At 44.1% G+C, this 17,211-nt stretch overlaps 1 protein-coding gene across 2 annotated transcripts in view; it reads left to right on the top strand.

The window, feature by feature from the left end:
- zmp:0000000755 (phosphofurin acidic cluster sorting protein 2) overlaps positions 1-17,211 on the top strand; it is a 56,067-nt gene that overhangs the window by 36,414 nt on the left and 2,442 nt on the right. For both annotated transcript variants that reach the window (XM_027010531.2, XM_027010532.2), the window contains exons 3-18: positions 4,246-4,335; positions 4,418-4,543; positions 5,641-5,800; positions 6,776-6,867; positions 7,033-7,113; positions 7,862-7,921; positions 8,500-8,651; positions 9,342-9,435; positions 10,884-10,964; positions 12,357-12,487; positions 12,985-13,111; positions 13,349-13,453; positions 13,589-13,689; positions 13,977-14,131; positions 14,304-14,414; positions 15,005-15,107. In XM_027010531.2, coding sequence (XP_026866332.2) covers positions 4,246-4,335; positions 4,418-4,543; positions 5,641-5,800; positions 6,776-6,867; positions 7,033-7,113; positions 7,862-7,921; positions 8,500-8,651; positions 9,342-9,435; positions 10,884-10,964; positions 12,357-12,487; positions 12,985-13,111; positions 13,349-13,453; positions 13,589-13,689; positions 13,977-14,131; positions 14,304-14,414; positions 15,005-15,107 — 1,769 coding nt within the window. The remainder of the gene's footprint in view (positions 1-4,245; positions 4,336-4,417; positions 4,544-5,640; positions 5,801-6,775; positions 6,868-7,032; positions 7,114-7,861; positions 7,922-8,499; positions 8,652-9,341; positions 9,436-10,883; positions 10,965-12,356; positions 12,488-12,984; positions 13,112-13,348; positions 13,454-13,588; positions 13,690-13,976; positions 14,132-14,303; positions 14,415-15,004; positions 15,108-17,211) is intronic.

Raw genomic sequence — 17,211 nt, forward strand, 5'->3', positions numbered from 1 at the left:
CACAACTGAGTGTTTAGGGTGTGTACCAGGGGCAGTGGTTAGCTCAGTGGTTTACTTGACTTGTAATCGGAAGGTTGCTGGTTCAAGCCCCACCACTGCCAAGTTGCCATTGTTGGGTCCCTGAGCAAGACCCTTAACCCTCAAGTTGTACTCAGTCATTGTAAGTTGCTTTGAATAAGAGTGTCAGCTAATTGCTGTAAATATATTTCACTTGCTGAAGATCTATTTCAATGCAAAAAGAAACAAACAGGAAAGGAACCTGTCTGAATGAAAATTCTCAAAGAGTGTCAGGGAAGATCCTCAGCTTCTGTTGACGTCTGTAGGTCATGGGGTTCAAGTGGTCATTGTCTACAGAGTATTTGCAACCAAGTAATAAACAAGTTTAATTTTTGATTATGCTCATTTGTCCAAGTACTTATGTTTCACTAAAATGAGTAAAACAAATTAAAACAATTCTATGGTTTATTCAGTGTAAATGTAAATACCTTTGAATTAAAGCTAAACATACAGTATTTGTAATCATGTCAGTGCCTTAGATTGAAAATTTAAAATTCAATGGCTCTTGCCCCACTTGACCAAATGCTTTGCACCGTCATTCCGTCTGCTCACCACAGGGGCACATCACGTGTTGGGTAGGTTCCTCAGCAATACCATCATTCTGTCTGTTCACCACACATGTGATCAGTAGAGGCGCATCACGTGTTGGGTAGGCTACCCAGCAGTGAGCAGCTGCTGCAGTCCACTGCACTGAGCTAGAGGATGAAAGACGAAGATCCTGAGCAGCACTGCATGCTCCACATCCACACACCTGCACCCACACTGAGGACTAGGCACTGAGTGCAGATGGAAGGCTTGATTTCCTCAATTGTGTGAAGTTTTTATTTAGTAAATTTAGTACTACATCCAGTATTTATCTGGAGATGTATTTGAACATTCAGTACTGTGCAAAGCTCCGGTTTACCATGTTTGGGTAGTTACAGAAAACAAGTAACAGGATAATCAGGATACAATAGAGTGAACTGCTCTGTTATAGTTGCAGAAAAAAAGACTAATCAGATTACTGGTTTATAAAATGTGATTACTAGCAGGATTACATTACAGCTTAACAAGGATAGCATATTCCTTTTTCCTTTCACCTCTTTAAAAATGGTTCTGATCAAGCGAGTCAATGATTCCCACGACTGCTGTCACACTGCAAGAGCATCTGCACTTAGTGTAGCCTGCATTTAAATGTTAAAATTGTTTTATTTTTTATAGGTATGTGTTTGAGTAAAATTAACATTTTTGTTTTATTCCATAAACTACTGACATTTCTCACCAATTCCACATAAAATATTGTTTAAAGCATTTATTTGCAATACCAAAAAAACATGCAGTTATCAGATTTTGAATAACGCAAAACAGAAGTTAAAATTAATTTAGAAACAACACATTACTAATATTTTCACTTTGGTAATGTTCATAAAACAATATTTCTTGGAATAACCCTGATATTCAATCACAGCTTTTACGTGTCTTGGCCTGCTCTCCACCATTCTCACATTGCTCAATAATTAAGATTTGGTTCAGGTGATGACCTAATCAGTACCTCATTAAGAAGCATGCGATGTGCCTGTGTTGGTATTCAAACTCTGGAATAGAATGGCTGTCTTCCCAGGGTGTAGTTGGGGCCTTTTATTTCATTCCCATGTAACATGTGAGTGGAAACATGTGAATTTGTGAGGCAATCCATGACACTCCTTTCATTAACACCTACAATGCCATTGGAGTGCAAATTGCTTCGTTTATGGCGAACACCGGATTTGTTTCATGTGGACATGAGTTTTTGTATTTGTGGATAAGTGTAATGGGGCAGACCAAGTCAGACGCTCGTGAATAAGAGGTTTGGGTTTTATTATAATCCAAATGAGTAGTCAAAGAACAAGCTAGGGTCAGAGCCAGAAAAACAAGATCAAGGATAATCGCAATCATAAAGTTAAGACAGTTCAAATCGAAAACCAAAAACAAATCCAAAAACAGGCCAATTAATCCGAAGGGGCAGGCACAAAACAGTAGAGACAGAACACAAAAAATAAACTGTGATACACAAAAGGGCAAAACAGGAGAAAAGGCTCAGTATGCAGCGTGAAACAGGAGGCAATACTTCACAATGGTAAGGAGGACTTGGCAGGTTTAAATACACGGGGAATAGAAGTACAGGTGATTGGCTAGGTTGTTAACCGGGTGACAAACAGCATGTTGGGAACTGTAGTGAGCTTGGGACATGGACAGAATGACAATAAGGTATTTTGTTTTTTGTAGATAAAGCTTTAAAATGTAACCTAATAGTAATACTATTCCAATAGTAGTAATCAGATTTTCCGTTAATATAGTAATTCTTTGAATTAGGTTACAGATACAATTACTTCTAGGTAATGAGTCAGATTACCTTCACGGTTTAGGGTTGTACATGTTAGTTTCCCCTGCTGTCTCCAAGTCATTAGCAAAGTACCTAGCATCCCTTCAAGAAAGGATCCCCTCTGCTATAACTCACACTGTAGATGTTAATTTACTACTGGGGTTTTTGCTGTGAACCAAACGTTTGAGGAGCATCAGTAGATACGTGGATGCTTGGATTAATGTTCCTCCTGGTAGCCTTAAACAGTAATATGTTGAGATTTCCTGTTGACAAGTATGTGCGTGTGTGTGTGTTGTAGGTGTGTATTAGCATAACAGCATAGCACTTATATATTTGGTTTTCATTTTTGGATATGTGTAACAATTTGCCTTCATTCTTGTGTAACTGTCAAAGTATCAGTCAGCCAGGCAGTACTGACTTGAGTTGGCCTAAGCTCAGTAGCCAATCAGTGAACATAAAACTAACTTTAGTAGCTCTAATTTTTTTTACAAAGTACACAGATGATGTTAGCTGTTCTTTTTTTCTTTTTTTTTGTTACATCTTCCGAAGGGTAATTTATACAGAAGGCCTTAAATATATTATGCACTTTTAATTAACCTGTATACCCTCTTTTATCATTTTACTTTGACCAGTTTTCTTTTAGATTTTACTGAAGCAAACATTCTGTTTTCACAGACATGCACAAAACTCCAGTTTAGTTTAAGAGTAGTTTGGACTGGGGGAGGGGGGTCCTTTCCTTGGAGTGCCACATTCCTATAGGATTTAGTTCTATCCCCAGCCTAACGCACCTGCATCTAATATTCACACACTCCTTTGTATTTCAGCAAGCAAAGATGGGGGTGTGTGGGTCTGTGTGTGTGCTCAAGTGTGCCTTCATGCATACATATGTGTGTGAGTAGCCCAAAAGCCTGCAGGCTCAGAGGAGGGTTGCTCGCTGCTGTGTGTGCGTAGATTAGTGTGCGCATTAACGCAAAGGTTCAGCTGTCCGCTCCCTGATCATAAATGATCTCAAAGAGGGAGGGATGTGTGTGTGTGTGTGTGTGTGTGTATGATCTGTGTTTAGGGGCTCCCTAAGTCTGGGGTCATCAAAAAAACAACAATGTTCAGCACTCCGAGGATGCTTTCGAATCAAACTTTGGCGTGGCCGGTACACCATTTCCCTAGGGAGGACGGAGATAATGAGGTTGTCTGATTGAATCTCTCATCTGTCTCTGATTCTGCATTAAGTCTGCCAGAGTCTGCAACTCAAACAGCGTACCCACATTATTAACACTTAATCCTCTGCACACACCCACACAAATGCTCCTTGGCCACAAATGACAGTAACCACAGCAGCTATCACAGTTTCAGCACCAGCTAGCTGAAGATGAGGCGCTAGGATCATTCAGCAAAGAAGGAGGGGGGGGGAGTTCTAGAAATGTTGACCCCAGGTATCATCTGTGCTATCTAAGCTGCACACTGACAGTTCAGAAAAGCAAGAACATGGTGACAGGCTGAGGCTGGAGAGCTGGAGGAGTTCTTACCTTTATCCTTTGCAAGCTAAGACACAAAAATGTGAATTATAAAGTTAGATTAATAAATATGAGAGGGATTTCACCATTCTAGAATAAATGAGACTGATAGATTTTTTTTTTTTCAAGCCAAATCAAAATTTATTCATATAGTGCTTTTTACAACATTTGTTGTCACAAAGCAGCTTTACAAATGTCCAAATCCAAGCCCCCAGTGAGCAAGCCAAGGATGACAGTGGCAAGGAAAATCTCCATAGAGCATGAAGAAGAAACCTTGAGAGGAACCAAGACTCAAAGGGGGGCCATCCTCCTCTGGTCTGTTACTTGTGTCTACAGGGTTCCAAAAGAGTGCTGCGATCAAACGAGTACATACTTCCTCCCAGTGGGCTAATGGAGACAGATCTGGAGCTCACCTTTTCTCTGCAGGTACAGCATGGATAAATATTAGTGCCAGTCCATTTGTGGGGGCTTGTGACATGAATGTGGCCTGTGTGTTTTTTGGTCCCAGTACCCACACTTTCTGAAGAGGGATGCCAACCGGCTGCAGGTCATGCTACAGAGACGCAAGCGCTACAAAAACCGCACCATCCTCGGTTACAAGACGCTCGCCATTGGAGTCATCAACATGGCTGAGGTAGATATTGCACTTGGGACAGAGATCCAAGATCCAGTCCTGTGAATGCTATTGGACACCTTTATTAAAATATGACTGCAACTGGTATTTTAACAGGAGGGGATGAGTTTAATACCTTTTTTTTAGGTATCTGAGAGTCTCTCGTGTAAAAACAACAAAAGTTAACCAATATTATATTCAAGAATATACATGTATTAATGCATTTTAATAGTTATTAAATTCTCCAAAAACTTCCAGCTTCTGTATGTGCAGAATTGTGAGGGTGTGTCAGATTACATAATGATTGGCAGTGGCATCTCTGGCAATGTAAACAGTTCAGTGGTAGTGGTACGTGATAGCAGGCAGGATCGTTTAGCCCACTGGAGCCACAGGAAAATAGACCACTCTAAAATTTGTAAATGCCAAAATAGTGTATCCAAAATGCTAGCTGGTGTAGTTAAGGTTCACTCAGCCATAAAAAGAGGGTGAATTATGTGCAGGAAAGTGGTCATTTTTTATGTGCGAAGCTACTTTCAGATGGGAGAGCGGTTTCACAAGGTCTCTTAGCAAATCCCGATAAAGCAGAGGATGTCCGTGAATTAAGACGCATCTCTGAGGAGAATATTTTTAAAATCGCAAACGGGGCAAAATGTTGTATTGCACAGCCCTGAATACCTCTGGGTTCATTTCCCCACACATTTTTAGACTGTTATCTCCTAAAACGTGACGCATGACAAGCGGAGGTACAACTTCCAGCAACAGAATCAGCAGAACATTTGAAATACGCAAGTTGCCCAAATGCAGTGTGTAGGTGACGTGACATAATACGCACACACAGTAGAGGTGCAAAATTTAGACCTGCAGACCTGCCAAAGATATTATTTTCAATAATATCATTATTATTTCCTAAACTTTAAGGGACCAGTTTCTTCAACATAGATTAAGCCTAATCTTAGACTAAATTGTAATGTCAGTGGAGATTCAGCATTGAAGGTCCTTTGTAGCCTAGGTTTGGGACTAATATTGGCCTGGGAATCCAACCCTGAGAGGCTTAGTGTAGAGTGATATTAGAGGCACTGTTTTTATCAGAGCTCAGAAAGGTGTTTGATTGGGGTCAGGTGATGCAGCACCCCAGCGACGAGGGTCTGGTCCTGGGTCTCCATAGCAACATGAAGGATGTTCCAGCACGCGTGGCAGAGATCAGCGTGTTTTCTCTATCTAGCCAGCCCATCGACCATGAGGATAGCAGCCAAAGGAGGAACAAGACCAAAGCCTCTGGTAATACTCACTCATGCACTCTCACTCTCACATTCTCTCTCTCTCTTTTACTATCTCTTACACACACGCACACACGTGCTGAGGACTTTCTTTCCTGTAATATTTGCTTTGAAACCTAATGCATGATCTCAGATGTAGAGAATTACTGATGGCCAGAGCAGCAATCAGACACCCCCTTATCTAATCTGCAAATTATTTTGCTGTCCTTCTCTCTTCCAGCTCCACCCCACCCTTCCTAGTTCTCTTATTAACTCTGTCAGTACTTCCTGGTATCTACAAGCAACATTTTGTCTTTTCATTATTTTTATGAAATGTTGAACAATTGGATGCTGTAATGGGTCGGTTTCCCTGCAGTAAACTGGACTGCAGGTCTGAGTTTAGGTTTCACGGAGGTCATTCCTGCTTTAAATCAGTCTCTCCACCCAAAGTCCGACTACACTCATCAACACAGCACACCCAAATTCCAACTGCCCCTATACACACAATGCACCCAAATTACAACTATACCCACAACCAACCCCCCCCCCCACCATCCAGCTCAACACACAGTGGCATCCAAACTCTAATAGTATGCAAACATAAAACACACCCAAACACCCGCAACATCCCCAGACGCAATACAGCCAGACTCCCCAAGCACTATCACTTATAGTGCCCTGACATTTGCAAACCCAATACGCCCAAACATGTAACACACCCAGGCACCAACCCTGCACACACACAGTACACTCAACTTCAACAGCAGCAACATGTGCAACACACCCAAATTCCCACAGCACCACCACATGCAATGCACGCGTATGCCTTGAGCAGCAAACCTCAGGCTAAATATGCACACCCTAAATGTCACACCTTGGAGTTTGAATGCCGCAGAAAAAAGTGTCAACCGAAGGTTTATTTACATATCTGCTAATGTAAGGCATATGCACATCCAGCTCTATGATGTGTGTGTGTGTGTGTGTGTGTTCCATTCAGATCGGTCCCCCGATATGGACAACTACTCTGAGGAGGAGGATGACAGCTACTCTTCTGAGCAGGACGCCAGCGATGACGCAGTACAGGGCCAGGTGAAAAAACGAACATGTCGCTGCAATATACTTACACCTGCCAGCAGAGTTATGGTATATGCCCCAACACACACTCCCAGTGCTGATGTAAGCCTCTACAACCCCCCACCCCACCCTTTGTGTTCATAAATACTGCATACAGTCAATGTGGCTCCTGTATTCCAGGATCTCTATGATGAGGATGATGAGGTCCGGAAGCCTAAAAAATCTCGCCGGAAAATAATCCGAACAACTTCCATGACACGGGTGAGACGAGCAGAATCCGTGCTAAGTCTCACTTTTCTTTCCTCTTGCAAAGACCAAACATCACCTTTGTTGTAGTGGAACTGGTGGTTTATTGTCTCATTACCTCTTATGTACACATGATGGTATATAGGATAGCATGATGGTATATAGGATAGCATGTAGTGACATAGATGCAGCAGATATGCCTGGCTAAGTTGTATATAATGTGCTATTTTTGCTGACAGCAAGTAAATTTGGGAACCGATGCATATGTCTGTAAGATGTAGTTGACTTGTTATGCTTCACTCTGTCTGAATGCTACACAGTATTAGAGCCTGAACATGGCTCAGCTGTAGAGCCTTAGTACTACACAGTATTATGTAGTACTGAGTACTACTACCTTTTTTTTTTTTTTTTTTTTTATTAATGCCTGTTCATACAAGGTACACTGTCACAGGGCTGGAAGCAGATCTTTAACAAACCAAGAAGGGAGGCGGTAGTGGATACTCAGTGGATACACCATCAGAGAGGAATGAAGCTTTGGGTGTGTGAGAGAGAGAGAGAGAGAGAGAGAGAGAGGATGTGTTGGCACCACTTAACAAGATGTTCACTCAAACACTTTATGTAGAAGAGTAAGCATGTTTATGATTATTACACCCAAGCCAGGACTTAGAAATAAGATGAAGCAGTCCAGCTGAGGATGAGTATGTCGCACTGAATCAATGCCCCAGATCTGCTCTATTAACCCTGCCCCTTCTGTCATTCACAGCAGCCCAACTTCAAGCAGAAGTTTGTGGCCCTGCTGAAGAGGTTCAAGGTGACGGATGAGGTGAGTCGTCGGAGCGCGAGCTCTGAGTGACAGGAAGCACTGCAAGATCCGGGTGCCCTGGCCCACCAGTGATATAAGACAAGAGGCTCTCATAGTCATCTCATAGAGCTTTTAATGAAACTAATTCCTGGCTGGCCTGCAGTGTAAGCACTGCTGTTGGCCATCTGACTGAATTCCACACTCTGCTTATCGCCAGAAAGTGTACTAGTAGGCCCTCGGAGAAAGAGAAAGTGAGGGAAGGATGGATGGAGAGAAAAAGAAAAAGGAAATCCAAGAGATAAGGTTATGGTGGTGATGAGCAATTTGCTACGCTAGTCATGAGTCTTGAGAACCATTGAATGCTTAGGCCATAATCAACATTCAAATCGGTGGGCTTGAACAGCTTCTCCCTGCTTTCCTCCCATTTACACTCCACCCTCTACCTACAGAGTCAGGATCACTTTGTATCATTACTATAGTTTAAGTCCCATGTGTGGCTAACATGCCCACAGATCCCACCTGGCGACTGGTTAGGATTAGTTGGGTGCTATTTAATTGGATGGTGTTCTGATCGTTACTGATGGGTCTGTTATGTGCAGGTTCTGGACTCAGACCCTGTGGTTCAGAGCCAGGAGGTAGAGGAGGGACTGAACCTGCTCTATGACAGTCTGGAGGTCTACAATCACAGTGACAGCGGCCCTGACGTTGAGGACAATGAAAGCGTGCTTAGCACCCCGAAACCCACGCTAAAGTACGCCGGGCACACGTGCACAATTTGCACACATACAATTTGCACACACTCTACACATAGCGCCCACAAACCTAACTGATGAACTTACTCTAAAATATCTCTCACACACGGTACTGCAGCACTGTCAAACTCACACTCAAGAAAATGTGAGTGCACATACACACTACCTACACGCACTCAACCCACAACACTTCGTCCCATACTCAAGTACAACACCAGATCACAGCACTAACACACACTACACACACACACACGCACACACTCAGAAGTGCACACACACAACCTATACAATATGTATACATACACTGTAAACACATTCTACACAGACAACACACAGCCCCCTGTACACACTGTAAACTGTAGTCTGATCACACCATTACAGCACACTGTCACACACATAGCAGTATCTTGACCCAAGGTAAGATGTTTTCAGATCTCCAGCTGTGAGACGTAACTGCTAAATGAACACTGGTATTGTTTTAATCATAAGGAAATCACCTTTTAAGCTAATCACTGCAGTTTTATATCCTGTTGATGTTTTATGTCTTATGGAGCAATTGAACATTTAAAATTGTGTAACCTCGTGTAAAATTGTGAACCTGTGTAACTCGCTTGTTTTGATTTCGCTTTGTGTGTGTGTGTGTGTGTGTGTGTGTGTGTGTGTGTGTGTGTGTGTGTGTGTGAATTTAGGCCATTCTTTGAGGGGATGTCCCACTGCAGTTCTCAGACTGAACTGCGAAGCATACACAGTCAGGAGAGCCAGCCACAGCAGCTATACTGCACGGTCAGACATCCTCACACACGCACAGAGGAGTAGTATGTTATGGTCATGTAACGGGCACACTCTTCCTTACTGCCCTGCACTGAGCTCCCTCCAGATTCTCCAACAATCCTGTTTGGAATAAAAGAGATCTGAAGGTACCTGGTCTGTCCACATCAGGGTGCTGGAGAGCAGGTGCCTCTACCCTACTAGAGCTCCACGAGGTTCTGCATTACATCCTCTGCCCCACTGAGGCTAAATGCTGCTCCACATGAATAAGGGCTCTCGCGTTACCATACTTTTAAAAGGGGCGGGGTCCATCCCCAAGGGGAGTGTCGTCATTTCGTCCATGCAGGGCATACCGGAGTCCCGAATGGAGAAGAGGAATTTTGGAGCTCTGAATAAGCACATACCCAGAGAGAGCGAGAGACAGAGAGAAAGACACAGACAGAAAGATTGAGACACTCCTTTGATTGATCTCCACTGGTTCTCATTCTTTCGTTCCAAACATTCATTTGTAAGCGTTTGCATCTCATTCCAGCCTCTTCTCTGAGACCTGGGACAGAGGGGTGAGGGGTATTTTTAGGGTTTGACTTCAGATGGCTCCACTGTGCACCCAGCTCGGATTAGCATGGAACACGGCCCTGGCGTGAACCCGTGGACATGTAAGAGAGAGTATACATGCCAGCCACAAATATCTACACACTGCACATTCCACCTTCAGATGACAACACCGCACAAACCAGAAGGCTTTCTCGCATACAGAACAGGACGGAGACGGTGGTCAACGTGTACTTGCTATGAGTCATGAATTGAATGTTGAAGTTTTTCAGTAGTTTTTATTACTGAACTTGAGATGGAGTGTGTTTATTTCTTTGATCTCAGTAAAGGGATCACTTATTTTGTCAAATAACCGCCTAATAGCTGAAAGATCCAGTGTGATCCAGTCTCTTGAGTGTGTCTCTCTCCTGAGTATGTGTCTCCTGCTGTCACCTGAAAGAGTGCAAAAGCATACTTTGCCTCACCATTGCCTTGGGCTTAATGTCTCACTCACACATAGATATGCACACACACGTTTGGCTTTATACTTTGCAGGATGTATGATCCTACATATGTCACATAAGTAAATTAAATTACCTGTGTGACTTTTCTAAGCCTCACCCTAAACCTGACAAGATTACCACTGTACAACTGTTCTCTGGTGTGGTTTTCATACACAACCCAAAACCTTTTGTCCTGTGAGATTCAGGATCTGGGTTATGTAGCACTGACTGCAGTGCCTTTATCTTAATGTCAGAGAGCAGAGATGTGTTTAAACTCGGAGCCCAAACACTGAATACTACCCATTATTAGCGCTGGGAACGTCACCAGTTGAGGATCCAGTAGAGACGGCTGAAATTCTTTCGGTTGGCTGTCTCGAGGGCGACCCCAGCCAGGAGAGTTGTGTAATAATGGGTGTGTTTTATTTGCAGAGCTGTAACCTCCTGCCGGTAGAGCGGAGCACTGCAGAGGAACGGCACCAGGAGGAGACGAGCATAAACGCTAGCCCTGGGGTTAGAACTCTACCTCACATTCACTTCACTACCTCAAACACACACATGCACAAGCACAAGCAAGCATCACCTCACCTTTACACCTGTCTCTCAGTATCTTCACACACCTGTTATTGCTTCCATGCAAACACCCACTGAGTTCAAGTTCACCTATCCTTCACAATCATCTCTCCCTCACACACACACACACACACACACACACACACACACACACACACCCCTACCTCACTCCTGAGTCATACTGTCATCTGCATTGTTTTTGTTCTCCTCACTGACTCACACACACACACACACACACACACACACACACACACACCCCTGCTAACTCTACTCGCTAGACTTTCCCTTCCTCTTTTAATCTTTTTCCTGCATTATCTGCTTTTCTTTCACTATTTCTCACCTTTTCCTGAAATCAGTTTCATTCTTCCTTTCTTTTGTTCTTATGCAGCTGATGTTCTTTAATATATCCCACACATTTTCTCATGCACCTTTTACATTTTACAATTACAGCATTTGGCAGATGCCCTTACATATTCATCAGTTCAACAGCATGCCTGCTCACCAGGCACTGAACCCATGACCTTGGTGTTGTTAGCACCTTGCTCGGCCTGGTGAGCTACGCAAGCCTTTAAGCTCTTTGTTTGGTTACAAACTTCTCGACTCTGTCAGACCCCTCCACATGGGCGAGGTGCTAAGAGACCTCCATTATAAATCAGCGGGTGGATTGCTACACTGGGAATTAGGGATGTTTAGAGGGCTGCAGGAATGCAAATTTTCTCTCTGTCTCTCTTGCTCTCTCCTTCCCTTACTCCAGCCCTCTGTCTGTACGTATCTCCCTCTCTTTCCTTCTCTCCTTCCCTTCCTCATGTCCACTGTACTCTCTGCCCACTCTAAACGCCACCCACCCCGGCTCTGTGCGTAGTCTCATCATGTTTTGCACTCTTGGTGTGTGCTCCTTGCATTATTTACACACAGAGAGGAACTGAGAAGACCACTTGCTGCGACCCTTGACCCCATCATTTCTAGTATCTGTGACCTCACTCACTAATGATGTATGCAAGTCTCTACTCCCTGGCGATTCTTCACCAGCACACCCAGACCACCCTCCGGTTCTCTGCTCGTCACCCAACTAGCACACACAGTTTAGCCCCAACCCTAATCCCAGTCCCCTGAACCAGTTCATCAAGGTCTTCACTACTATCAGTATATTAGAGCCAGGTGTGTGGGTACTAAACAAGAGCTAAACTCAGCACAAGATCCCCACGACCAGTGTCGGGTCACAGGTAGCCCTGCGCCTCAAAGACAGTACCCCAGTAGAGAGGAAGAAGCGCTCTCTGTTGCAGCCAAAAATGATTACAGAGATGAAAGAGGAGTTTTGTACCTGTGCTGCAGGAGGTGCAGGCGGAGGACTATGGACTCCTGATGGGAGATGTGACCACAGGCTGGGAGCCCAGTGTGGACTGGCTAGCCAGCTCTACTGGGAGCCAGTGCAAGACTGAAACCCAGAACCACATGACTCCCAGGTATGTCTCTAATAATGTTTACACCCCGAATTTTCCCACCTACAGGTAAAAATCAGTTGCTACATTTTTACTTTGTTCATCATGGATTAGGAACCTTTTTACCTTTAAAAACCCAATTAAAATAGAATTTAGCTATTAAAAGAACTGATTCAAGTTCTTTAGCCTCACTAAGCATTCAGCACTCAGTATAACTACACCCAAACCAATCCATGTTCATAGCTTCACATTTAGTTACATTTCCAGCATGCAGGCGAATTTCACAGACTATAGATTTCCAGCTTGGATGGTCCGTGTTGGCATCTGTTGCTGTGTAGTTTCCATTTTGTACCAGAGTTCAGCGTAAGCATATTCCATACTACGGCACAGACCATTCCACAATGTCTCTTTAGAGTCGATTTCTTGATTAAAGACACACGGTCATTACATTTAAGGCAGCTGGCAGGTTCATTAGGCTGCATGTTCCCGTTACATGCTGCTGGTACTGTATTCCCACCCAGTAAAAGAACGAGCAATCGCTGCCCACGCAGCACGTCTATGAAAGACAGACAGAACTCTCGACCCCGCGGCATCCGCATATCCAGCCTGGACAGCGAGAGTTCCTTCGAGTCCCGCCTCTTGGCGCAGGTACCGCACCCAGTGCACACCCATCAGCACAGGTGCTAAACACACACACCCTGCAGCACAGGTAATAATAAACCTCCAGCACATCAGCGAACATTTGTGGATAAGTACTGGAGGTTGTGAACTTAATCTATGAAGTTAATCTGTGTGTATAAGTGTGTGTGTGTGTGTGTGTGTGTGTGTGTGTGTGTGTGTGTGTGTGTGTGTGCGTGCGTGCGTGCGCATTCATGTTCTTTTCAGGTTCCCAGAAAGTCTGTGTACGATCAGCTGAATCAGATCCTGGTCTCTGATGACAGACTGCCTGAGAGTATTATCCTGATTAATACTGTGGAGTGGCAGGGACAGGTGTGTGCATGTGTGTGTGTGCGTGCGTGTGTGTGTGTGTGTGTGTGTGTGTCTGATGAATCAAATTAGTGTTAGCACTCATCATCACTGTCTCTAATCTCTCTCTCACTCACCCTCAATCACTCTTTCTCTCAGTATGTAGCAGGAGTTCTCCATAATCAGCCCATTGTGTCGACCTGCTCTGTTGCAGACGTACAAGCTGCATTCAACACCATCGTGATTCGCATCCAAAGATTGTGAGCCGAGCCACACACACATGCGCGCGCGCACACACAAACATCCCTCTGAACTGCTTGCATCACATTGGGATGTCAGGCTCTCATGTGTTCAGAGCTTGCCTGCAGCCCACTGGAAAGTATGTGGCTACTGCTAAATGAAAAGAAAATGAAGGATAATCTTTTTTTTTCTCCACGCTGAAAAATTGTTGAATATTCCTTACAACATTAATAACACACAGACTAATTGGCCTAATTAAACATTTCCATCACCCTGACCCCACCCCGTATTAATGTGACTGCCACAGTTGCAACTGCAATGCCCAGACTCCGCCCACTATCAAGCTGGCCGTGGCTGGAGACCAGGGCTACCTCAGCACCGTCCTGCGCTTCTTTGTGGAGCAGCTGGCCAACAAGACGCCCGATTGGCTTGGTTACATCCGCTTCCTTGTCATCCCGCTTGGTACGCCAACCTGACCTCAGCACAGCATCAACACGCCTAAGACAGCCGGTTTTGTGAAGCTTCGTCGAAGCTAACATCGTTGTTTCTTACTTATATCTGCACTTTCATTTTTTTAACATGCTTTTGCATCTTTTCTTGAACCGAATCGAATTTGAATTCCTTGCCGTTGAAGGTTCTCATCCTCTAGCGAAGTACATGTCGTCCCTAGACAGCAAGTTCAGCAGCGTGTTCATGGACACATCATGGAGGGAGCTGTTCTGCAGGGCGGAGCCTCCTGCTTCAGGTGCTGAGGGGCGGGGCTATATGTGCTAAGGGGCGGGGCTTTACAGCTGCAGCCCCTGCACTAACTGCATCTCCATCTGTCTAATAAAGCACATTCCTAGGCCTGTGGGAAACCCATCTTCACACACAACTGCAGTTTTGGACTTTGGAGGGGTTTGCTGATGTTGAAAGACATTTGATGTTCATATTCACCCAGATTAGGTATAGTTTTAAAAAGGTACATTCATGAGGTATTTGACAGATGGCTTGTTATAAGACAGACATTATACAGATGACTGCTTGGTCGGTAACTGTTTAGGGTGTTGTTATAATTAACTGTTTGTGAATTGTTATTTGCAGATGTTGATTCTGATTGGCGCTTTCTGTGTGTGATATTGCTAAGTGATTGGTTGTTTTAGTGTGCGTAATGGTTAAAGTGTTGTGACTGGTTTGTGGATATTTGTGTCTTAAAGCATTAACTGTGATGATATTACAAAGTGCTTTTACTCATTGGCAGTTTGTGTGCTTGAAGACAATCATAGTTCTCATTGAATGCTTGTGTGTTGCTGTAACAGTGGTGATTCTGATTAAAGATGTTTTGTATGGTTGCAGACAGCATCGATGTTGCCGGACGGATCCTTCAGTATCTTGCCGGAGCAAATGTTTCCCACCAGTTCCCCATCTCTGAAGCTATGCTTACCTACAGACAAAAGAGGTATGGCCACTCATGTGCATGTGTGTGGATGCGTGTAAGAATCACCATCGAGCCCCAGAACATTTCTGGACTGTAGGCAGTACATATTCAGGAGTTTTGACTGCTTATATCAGGATTATATAAGGCTGTTTGAGACGACAGGTTGTTTCAATTAAAACCCATTATACATTTTGATTTACAATTTTAGGCTGTTCTGTTGTTTTGCATTTTACACTTTAAACTACCAGTGATGGAGATTAATTCAAATGCACATCACTTAATATTTTTTCTTTGTTTTTTTCTTTCTTGCATTGTGTCCATTTTTTTTCTTAATTCCATTGGGTAAATAGATATGTAAATTTGTGTGTGAGCGGGAAGCAGTGTGCTTACTGACTGGTCATTCTTCTCTCTGCTCGCTCTTCTCCTCTGTACCTCTGTTTGCCTCCAAGGAAGAGAAGCTTGTATTTTGATTTTTACATCAGGTAGTCGCTTCTCCTGCTTCTCTGTTGTTTCGTATCCGTTTTCTCTCCACCTGTCCGTCTCACTCTAGTTCCCAAGTTCATCTTGCCTCCATTTCCAGTCCTGTCAGCATCACGGTTGGCTCGAACCTGTTGGTTTCCCCTCACACGTTAATTGGCTCTGTGATTACAGTGTGGTGTAATGTGGCCTGAACAAGCAGCTAATGGGCAATGCACACATCAGCTGCACATGGCCACACAGTGTGTCCACACCACGTACAAATGCAAGCCTGGTGGGGGGGGGGGGGACACTCAAAGCATCCTTTTCGTTTAGCTACAGCCAATTAAGCGCATAACTAACAGCAACCATTTGTCATGGTGAAGGTGAGAGGAGAGAGGGAAGCTTAAGCGTTCCTGCTGGGTCGGCCAGATGTCGCTCCGCTCACACCTGTCGTTCGCCACCACAGGCGTTCGTCACACCCATCCACCGTCCACTGTGAACACACGTGACACAAACACGCCTGTGACACGTGACACTGTTGACTTAAACCAATTTAATGACTCAGCTGCAGACTGAGTGCTGTTATTATGGAGCCCCTCATACATAGAACATTTCCATTTACCAGCTGTTCTAACCAATAACTGTGTGTAAGTAATGTGTGTATGGTTGCAACATATGACATTTATTTCATAAGTAATGCAAACAAAGGATCTATATCTCTTGTGACAGCTACTGTCAGTGATGGACGTGTGGAGCTGACTGTATTATATTATAAGGCATGTATTGCAAGATGCCTTAGGGTATGCTGTCATTTGTCATTGTAGTGGTGATTTAATGCATGAAGGGATGGCAATTATTGTAGCCAACTGCACGCTTGTGAGCAGGAACATGGCACAGAGGTTATTTCTGATTGGAGGCTCTAGCAGGCTTAGGCTTCCCGTGGGCCAGTCGCTTTGCAGGTGTGAGTTGAGGCCGCATCGTCTCCCTCAGTGTGTGCAGCGAGCGTGAATGTGTGCGGTGAAAGGCAGTGATCGTGTTGGCACGTCACACACACGGTCTTGGTGTGTATGCTGCGATATGCAGCATGTTGAAAGAGCATTCCTTGTGAATTTACAAAAAAACTCGGGGTTGTTGGAACTGATGTATCTTTATCAGCCAACACCAAAGCCTGCATAAAACACCTACACTGGGATAATGTGGTTCTCTTAGTCAACAAGCATGAATGTTACAGTTAAAGAAAGTAAAGCAGCTGGTCCACCACAAAATGAACACACCCACACACAGGAAATCATTTCTAGACCGCTTCTGTAGCCTATTCTCTAGCACCCTCTGCTGGAAGATTGCTTTATGGTAGATTTACCGTTCTCAGTTGCTCTCTTCTTACTCTTATACGAAACATTTAACTCTAAGGAAAAGAGTCAAAGAAATGAACGATGAATGTAGTGCTTTTCACAGAACACATCGCTAAGTGAGGGGTGGAGTGAATCTGCCAGACTGCTGCCAGTGATTTTGAGCCAGTCGTATCAAAGGTGCCATGGTGTGGCATGAATCCTGGCATAGTGCACAAAGACCTCCAGTCACAACGTTAACAGCAGGTCTGAGTGTCTTTGTGATCTCCCTCTTCTATGTCCAGATGACGCATAATCAAACCCTGAAATCCGGTGAG

The sequence above is a fragment of the Electrophorus electricus genome, chromosome 11 (genome assembly GCF_013358815.1).
Source record: "Electrophorus electricus isolate fEleEle1 chromosome 11, fEleEle1.pri, whole genome shotgun sequence".
In the NCBI taxonomy this organism is placed as follows: domain Eukaryota; kingdom Metazoa; phylum Chordata; class Actinopteri; order Gymnotiformes; family Gymnotidae; genus Electrophorus; species Electrophorus electricus.